Source organism: Sinocyclocheilus grahami, unplaced genomic scaffold (assembly GCF_001515645.1).
Source record: "Sinocyclocheilus grahami isolate Dianchi unplaced genomic scaffold, SAMN03320097.WGS_v1.1 scaffold838.1, whole genome shotgun sequence".
Taxonomy (NCBI): domain Eukaryota; kingdom Metazoa; phylum Chordata; class Actinopteri; order Cypriniformes; family Cyprinidae; genus Sinocyclocheilus; species Sinocyclocheilus grahami.
The window spans coordinates 292,601-302,132 of record NW_015506017.1 but is presented as its reverse complement, the minus strand read 5'-3'; the positions used below and the strand labels follow the sequence as shown (position 1 = coordinate 302,132).

Here is a 9,532-nt window from a genome sequence, read left to right as displayed (position 1 = left end):
TAGCGGCGGAGAAGCAGGTCAGCTGTGCTGAGAGGTCCCGATTCCTGCTGAAAAGGCGTGTCAACGGCGAGCAGGCTTTCAGGATCAGCAATGAGTGTAGAGTCGTCACTGAAGGAGAAGAACTCTGAGAATCCTGTGGCGAATTCCCGCTTATATAGCCAGACGCCCCGCCCATTCTGGCAGGCTTTGGCAGGCTTGGCGGGCTTCGTCGACATAGGCTCGTGCAGCTCCGCTGCCTAACCATTGGTTCGTACGTTTTTTAATACGCTTCACAGGCATGCATTCCTTTTCTCTTTGATTTGTCATTTAGCCCATTCAGAGTATTATGTTGCCCATCCATCCATTAAAATGTGTTTTAGGAATAAATCTGTTTTAGGAATTAAGCGTAAAATAACATAATAAAATAAAAAAACAAACAACATTATGTCATCATTTACTCATCCTCATGTTGTTTCAAAACCATATGTTTTTTTTCTTAGAATACAAAAGGAAATGTTTTGCAGAATGTCTGTGTGTTTACATTAAACCTGACACAGCATATGCCAAGTTTTTTTTTTTTATTAAAAAAAGATGGAGATTTGAGACCTACAGAAGAGAGAAAGATTGTCAGTGAATGATACAAAGTTCCTCATGAACTTAATCTGTTTAAGTTCTGTTCATCACACAAAGATACAGTATTTTTCTTCAGAAGTTTAGGAAGATACGTATTGTATACCTTATAGTACTTTTTTTCTTTTCTAGTCCCTGATCACAGTATGCTTTCATTATCGAAAAAGAGCAGCTTGGCATTTCTTGAGAACTTTTCCTTTGTGTGTTTTATGGAAGAAAGTAAGTCATATGGGTTGACCTGAGGTTAAATTATCGTTTTCATTTTTGGTTGAAGAATTATTTTAAAATTGCATAATCAATTTTTTATTGAGAATATCCATGTGTCATGCCTGAATGCCATTAAACTCTTTGTGAAAGGCACTGTGTTTTATGTATAATCTTGGAGAAAAATTACATATCCTAGGCATCCTGTTAAAAAGTGCAGCATCCACCAGTTTGACATTTGAATGTGCATGTTAAAGGGCATGATGCTCAGATATGTCTCTGATATATTTTTACATTTCTTGACAGCATGAGATATTTCGACCGTGCTGCACTCTTTATTGAAGCCTGCTTGAAATATGGTGTGATGGAGACAAATGACGACATTAATATCCTTTTAATGCATCTACTAGTTTTTCAAACAGCAAGATGCAGTAGCGTTATGTTCATTTTAAAACTAATGTCATAAAAATGGTAAACTAATGTTGCATAAAATGTTTTTGTTTGTTTGTTTGCAAACTAAAATCCATAAATGTTTATGGATAGACAAACAATATTTTGACATCTTATCTAAAAGTAGATTAATCTTAAAAGATACTCCACCTAAAACTGAAAATTCTTTCATAATTTCCTGCTTTTCCACTGTCAGGCCAGTGCAAGCCAAGGCTAACAACAAGCTGTGTGGGGCCTCGGACCTCAAAGCCTAAATCAATGTGAATGTGATGTGACGTGTGGCCAAGTATGGGTGACCCATACTCGAATTTGTGCTCTGCATTTAACCCATCCAAGCACACACACAGTAGTGAACACACACACTGTGAACACAGAGAGCAGTGGGCAGCCATATTGCTGCGGCACCCAGGGAGCAGTTGGGGGTTTGGTGCCTTTCTCAAGGGTCCTCACCTCAGTCGTGGTATTGAGGCTAGAAGAGAGTTCTGGTTATTCACTGCTCCCAACGACAAATCCTGCTGGACCTGAGACTCGAACCCGCAACCTTTGCGTTACAAGTCCAACTCTCTAAACATTAGGCCATGACTGCCAAGCTGTGCTACTCTAAAACCCGCCCTTAAAGGGGTCTCTCTGTATTTACAATAAGATGAAATATGATATCAAACACCACTGCCTGTTTTCAATTTCATTTAAACATATTAATAGCCACAGAAATGTAGTTCAGGGAATGTAGGCCTACATACATTACAATGAAACAAAATATTATATCAAACAGTACTGCCTCTTTTAATTTTCATTTTAACATATTAATAGATTAACAGAATAAAGACCAAAGATTACCTGTTAGATTTACCCAAAACGAATTACATCTTATGTTTAACCACTGCAGAGACATCAGAGCCAGCGGCAAATGTCAGAAGTACTAGCCGAGGTGAGGCTGCTCTCGTCGGGAAACATGAGCACGGAGTGCCCGGTGATTGCATGGAGCTCACGGTTTCGAAATCAGTGAAGCACATTTTCAAATAGGTGCTGACTTTATAAATAACCCGCAGATTTGAGTTTTAAACAACTACATTCTCACCTGAAGTACTTTTAAAACTACATTTACACAATAACAGTAATATTTTAAAAAATTATGCGAATATGGTGGTTGAAATACAATGCTGCATGATGCTCACCGCACAAGTCCCGCCCCCTAAATTTCCAGACCTTAGAAAAGTACTACCTCATGAGCAGGGACTTTCTGAGGGGCAAATTTTTACCAGGAACTTTATTTAGATCCTGGTTCCTGCAGTGGAAACACACCGAGTACAGGTCAAAAGTCCCTAGTTCCTGGGGAAAGTTCCTGCGGTGGAAATGGGGCTTTAGATAAACTTGGCCTTTGTTCATGACCACACCTCAAGCCCCGGTTGACCTGTTTTGAATTCAGTGTGCCAAAAAACTCTGGTCATTGGCCCTGATGAAACCCAGAGGTGGCCTGATCAAGCCCCGGAAGTGACAGTGGAAACGCGACTGGCCCTGGCACACACAAGCATTCTTTCATTTGGCCCGACAGTGGAAACACAGCTATTTACTCACACTCATGCTGTCCCAGATGTCTATGACATTCTTTTCTCAGATTAATACAACAAAGATTACAACAAAGAAAAGTAATCCAACTCTCTGAGACCATATAATGCAAGGGGTGCCCAAAAGATGCTGCTTCAAAAATGAATGGTAACCCAAAAGACCCTAATGCAGGGGTCTCCAAACTCGGTCCTGGAAGGCCGGTGTCCTGTAGAGTTTAGCTCCAATCCTAATTAAACACACCTGAACTAGCTAATTAAGGTCTTACTAGGTATACTAGAAGCGTCAAGGCAGGTGTGTTGAGACAAGTTGGAGCTAAACTCTGCAGGACACCGGCCCTCCAGGACCGAGTTTGGAGACCCTTGCCCAACTGAATGAATACATTTTGTCCAAAGCATTCAAAGTACAAAGTGTTCATTTCTGAAGACATTAGCTGTGTTCTGATTGACTGGTTCCTTATGCAGTGTCCACTGCTCACTATTCCCTGAGCACGGGATATCCATTTAAGTTCCGTTCACTTTATTCGGGAACACCCTGCAATATCATCACACACAGACTCCAGTAGCTCATATTAGAGAAGTTTGAGGTTTGACGACATATGCTTCTGTAGATAAATACAATATAAATTACAAAATTTAATTAATTAAAAAAATATAAAAGTAATACTTAAATATGAATTTATGGTGACAGAGTGCATGTAGTTATGCGTTCCTACTCTTCTGCTACACATAACAAAAGTATTTACTTTTTCTTCACAAAAAGAGTACCTACAAAGGTATAATACAAGTAGCAGAATTAGGACAGCAATGCTCTCTAGAATGATAATTATCTTCGCTTTAATGCCAGCTGAATTGACTAGCAAGTGCAAGCAGCAAATCACACAGTTTTGAAAAACAACAAGTTGCTGAGTATTTTACAAAATAACAAGCCCTTTGATAAGTCCCACTCCAGCTACCTGTTTCAATACAAAATACATCAATGCATGAAAAAAATGGTCAAATCATTTCCTGGGGTCTTTAAGAGTCACCTTGACCTTAATGTTTGAAAAATGTAATTTCACAGGGTCTGAACAATGGAGTGAACAAATATGTACATTTACATTACCTTTAGAAGCAATCAAATAGTAGCAATCAAAACCAACAAAAGGGCAATAATATGTTAGTGCTGTGACAAGTCTCGGTTAGCCAAACGCAGTACACATCACAAGGGTTTATTTTTTATAATAAAAAAAAAAAAAAAAGTATATAGAATAGAAAAAGAATAGGGAACGCTAGTGTTATGCCGAGTTCACACTGCATGATCTTCAAACTCGTCGGATCGCCGTTGTTTTCACACTGCGTGACTATCTGGGGTAGCATCAGCGGCAAATGTCAGAAGTACTAGCCGAGGTGAGGCTGCTCTCGTCGGGAAACATGAGCACGGAGTGCCCGGTGATTGCATGGAGCTCACGGTTTCGAAATCAGTGAAGCACATTTTCAAATAGGTGCTGACTTTATAAATAAACCGCAGATTTGAGTTTTAAACAACTACATTCTCACCTGAAGTACTTTTAAAACTACATTTACACAATAACAGTAATATTTAAAAAAAATTATGCGAATATGGTGGTTGAAATACAATGCTGCGTGATGCTCACCGCACAAGTCCCGCCCCCTAAATTTCCAGACCTTAGAAAAGTACTACCTCATGAGCAGGGACTTTTTTTTTTTACCAGGAACTTTATTTAGATCCTGGTTCCTGCAGTGGAAACACACCGAGTACAGGTCAAAAGTCCCTAGTTCCTGGGGAAAGTTCCTGTGGTGGAAATGGGGCTTTAGATAAACTTGGCCTTTGTTCATGACCACACCTCAAGCCCCGGTTGACCTGTTTTGAATTCAGTGTGCCAAAAAACCGAGAGAAGAGTTAGTAGTGGTTCACGCGATGTTGTGTTGCATGGCGCTGTGGTGAAATCTGTAAAACTGCTGGTTGAATAAAAGAAAAAAAAACAAAATCGTTGCCAAATCTGTGATTTGCCTTCTTCAAGTGTGTTACAAAAGCCATGTTTCTGAATGACAGAACCTAGTGATGCCATGTAGACAGAGAAGAGAATTGGTCCAAAAACTGAGCCCTGAGGCCCTGTGACTTAGAAACCTCACCCCTCCAAGATACCTTGAAGGACCTATCTGAGAGGTAAGACTCAAACCACTGGAGTGCGGTTCCTGAGATGCCCTTTGCCAATAGGGTTGACTGGAGGATCTGGTGGTTAACCATGTCAAGAGCAGCGGACAGATCCAGCAAGACAAGTATTGAAGATTTGGAAGCCGCTCTTGCCAGTCTTAGGGCTTCAACAACCGAGAGCAAGGCAGTTTTGGTTGAATTTCCACTTCTGAAGCCAGACTGATTGCAGTCCAGGAAGTTTTTCTGTGTGAGAAAGTCAGAGACTTGGTTAAACACAACTTGTTCAAGTGTTTTTTAAATGAAAGGAAGAAGGGGTAGCGGTCTGTAGTTTTCTAAAAGAGCTGGGTTAAGAGTGGGTTTCTTAAGTAGCCTGTTTAAATGCTGAGGGGAAAACACGAGTGTGAAGGGATGTGTTAATTATGTGAGTGAGTATAGGTACAACTGCAGGAGAAATGGCTTGAAGGAGATGAGATGGAATATGATGAAGCGGACAAGTAGTAGGATGATTGGAAAGGATTAGTTTGGAGACTTCTGCCTCAGAGAGTGGAGAGAAGGAGGTGAATATGTATGTTTGCTGGTAAGATGTGTTTGACAGTTTGTGCCATACCCTTTCTGCATCCCTGAGCTTAGAACGATGCTCACAGAGAACTCCAAGGGGCAGGAGGGGTGGTACGGGCTGACCTGGAAGATAGGGGGCAGGCATTGTCTAGGCAAGACAAAAGAGTGGAGCAGAGAGTGTATATCAAGTGTTAGTATCACTGTTAGTATCAAGTGATGAGAACTGTTTAGGAGGAGGAAGCGAAGATGAAACTATAGCTGATAGCTGAGAGGGTGAGAGTGAGCATAGGTTACATCGAAAGATGACATGTGGAGGGGTATGTGTTGTGTCAGAAACCATGTTGATGTTAAGAGTGAGGAGGAAGTGATCCGAGGTGTGCAGTGGAGTAACCATCACATGATCAGTGGAGCAGTGTAGTGTGTAAATAAGGTCCAGTTGGTTGCCTGATTTGTGAGTAGCCATAGTTAACACTTGCTTGAGATCAAAAGAGGCAAGCAGAGTGTGGAAGTCTGCAGCCTGCACCCTATCTAGGTGGACATTTAAGTCTCCAAGCATAACAAGTGCACGAAACTGATAAGGTATGCGATACAGCACGAGACCAAACGCAACTTCAGCACGTCTCAACACAGTAAACAAAACAAGTGTTTCCTAGCAATGACAACTGCAAAAACTAATGAGACAAGAAATAAATATACTTACACACTGATTTTAACTTCCACTGATTGACTGGTTCTCTTAAAGAGTATTTCTTTACACTATTCATGTATTTTGCTGGTGCTTGAACACACTTTACTGTTTGTCACAACAAAGGGCCAAGTAAGCGCACAAAACTGGCAAGGTACGCTATACAGCACACAATATGTGGACACTTCTACATTTAAAATGGTTCTTTGCCATGCAAAAACCTGGCTTACAAGACACCATTTGCTTATGTGTATTGGTGTCCACTTAAGTTTCCAAATAATTTTAGGGGTGACAGTAGGTTGTATGTAGTAAGTAGTAACTTAGTCTTTACACTTTTTTTCTTTTTACTTATATTACTTCTCTATTCCCAGTCTTCCTTAACCACAGCATCTCCACATAAGTTTATAGGTGCGGCCTTTGTGGACTACGCTAAGATGCTTCGCTCCATCGGGCTGAAACAGGGTGCTGTGCTATGGGCGTCTCGAGCTGGAGAGGCGGGAAAGGAGCTGCTGGATGAGCTGTCCCAAACAGAGGGTATGGGGCTAGAGTCCAGCCCTAGTGAGGAGGAAGTGGATAACTCTCTAGGGAATATAGAATGACTTGCCCCAAGTACACCATGGGGGAAAGGAGAGAATGTGTAAAGAAAAACTTAAATAAAGATGCAGCATGATATCTTCAAAACTCGCTCCCATAAGCTTATAGCATGCAGGTAGTTGAGAAACACAAACATCTTTTCATTCAAATTATTTGTCTGGATTCTTGGTTATCTTTTAAAATTCTCTGCTGGTTGTGAGATGTGTTGTACCCCAAGACATTCCCTTAGCACCTGTTATCCTGCTGTAATGTATTCCAAACCTGTTCTTGCACTTTATCAACTAAACATCGTCATAGTGAATTAAAACAATCTAAAATAATAATGATAATAATGAACAAAAATACATTTTGAAAATCTGTAAAATTAGTTTATACGTGTTTGACATGAAATATGCTTAAGATTTCAAATTAGGGAATAATTTAAATATATAATTTCAAGATAAAAATATAGAAAAGAAATGGATGATGTGTTAAAGGATGAATCTCATGAAACATGTCCAGTTTCACCCCAAAATCAAAAAAAAAATGTTATATTAAATGATTGACAGTATTGTGAAAATATGATTATAGGAATACAAATTTTAGAGGGTTATTGATTTCTACTCTCTCAGGAAAAAAAAAACTTTAGGTACAACACCTTATCACTGGAGCATCTTTATACCTTATTTACCCCTAAAAGTTTAATAGTAGTAACTTAAGGACAAATATTACCACTCTTACTAATATGCACCTTTTAGGGGTAGATAACATATAAAGTTGTCATTTTAAGGGTACTTAAAGCTTACTTAATCTGTTGTACCTTTAAAGATACAGTTTTACATTGAAGAGTTTACAGTAAAGATATAATTGACAGAGTAATTTAAGCTTTTTTTTGTACTACAAAAAAAACTAAAACTTTTGAGAATAATTACAGTTTAAATAATATATTGTGGGTTTCTTTTGTTTAGTTTTTCTGGTTTTAGTACAGTAAAACCTTAATGGTCAACAATAGGCTTAATTTTCTAAAAATAAATAGATCCAGACATTTTTAAAGGTTTCAAGAGTATCACTGTTATCGAAATGGCTCTAAATGGTTAGATGGTTCAAATATAAATGCAAAAACATGACATTTGTGACATTTTGTTGGATATAAGTAACTATATGTGTTTTGTAACAGAAAACAACCACCCAAACAACAAATTCATAATTCAAATCTTTCACATGTCATAATTTAGATGGGTGCTGTTTATTCAGTAATATTGAGTATGAAATTTATTGGTTAATTTTGGTTTGTTGTCTATATATAACAAGTCATAGAAATGTAATAAAGATGTGAATTTGACCCATTTTTTAGCATCAGCCAATAACTTTTTGTAGTTGGATTGCACTTGTTTAAGCAGGTGTGTGATATGCTGTAGTGTGTGGCATTTTCCACTTAGCTTCAGGTCACCAGAGAGTTACTGTATTTGTTTATTGTCCTGTTGAATTGAGATGTGACTACATATGCTTGATGTTTGTGGCACCACCTTTGTGTCTGTGATTTACAAATTAGTTTATTTTTTTATTTTTTATGATTAATTCATTTGTTGATTTATGATTGTTGAAATGCCCTGCCTTGTTTTGGTATGATATTGTGAGTAATTATTTGTCATGACTTTATCATTTAAATGTTGTTCCTATTTAAACATTTGTCATGAATGTTCTAGGTGTTTGAGCTTACTGTGTTTGTATATATATATATATATATATATATATATATGTAAAGCAATAAATATAGCTTGTACCATCCATTTTGATTTTGTCCATTACATTTTCAAAATATAATTATATATTTTTTTATTCCGTTATTTGACAAGCCATATTTCATATGGATAAAGGCATAGGATCATGAAAAAATAATCATGGCTGACTGATTAATGCTTTGAAATGTCAGTAAGTCCAGAATAAAAGCATAAATGGCCACACCCTCTTAACTAAACAGACCATTCCTGCTGTGCTACTATAAAGAAGAAAACCACTGAGAAAAGTCAAAGTTAGATTTATTCGGTTTCAAACAATATCTACTGAGAGCATATATTTGTAATTTTTATTGAAATGTTTTTGTAAATGAATTCATATGGCCCAAATTATGTCTAACTTACATGACAAAATATGATACCGTCACAGTAAGTAAAAAGAGAGCTGCTATGGGCACTGGCTTCTATTTATTTAGCCCCCTTCAGGAGTCATTATAAGGTTTAAGTTCACAGAGAACTGTTTACATTTACATTGACATTTAGTCATTTTGCAGATGCTTTTATCCAAAGCGACTTACAATTGGGGAATACATAAAGCGATTCTTCTTATAGAGGCAAACAGACACAGGAAGTGCTTGAAATACCAAGTTTTAGGCATTGTTCAAATAAGTACAAGCTAGAAAAGGGAAGGAATAAATAAAAAAAAATTAAGATGAAGTCAAGTAGCGTTTAAAGATATGAGTTTTCAGCTGTTGTTTGAAAATTGTCAGGGATTCAGCATTCCGGATAGGGGTGGGAAGATCATTCCACCAGCCAAGAACAGTGAACGAGAATGTTCTGGAAAGTGATTTTGAGCCTCTCTGTGATGGTGCTCACTAGCGGATCTCAGACTTCTGGAGGGGATGTAGATTCGTAGTAGTGAGTGGAAGTAGGTGGGTGCTGAGCCTGTGGCTGTTCTATATGCAAGGATCAATGTCTTGAACTTGATGCGAGCCAC

General features: G+C 38.2%; 1 protein-coding gene across 1 annotated transcript in view; it reads left to right on the top strand.

Moving 5' to 3' along the window:
* The window catches only part of LOC107562765 (WD repeat-containing protein 11-like), a 163,270-nt gene extending 155,788 nt beyond the window's left edge, over positions 1-7,482 (top strand). Inside the window, exons 26-27 of the mRNA XM_016247483.1 lie at positions 1,112-1,199; positions 6,623-7,482. Of these exons, the coding sequence (XP_016102969.1) occupies positions 1,112-1,199; positions 6,623-6,825 (291 nt within the window). The 3' untranslated portion in view covers positions 6,826-7,482. The remainder of the gene's footprint in view (positions 1-1,111; positions 1,200-6,622) is intronic.
* The last annotated feature ends 2,050 nt before the right edge of the window (positions 7,483-9,532 follow it).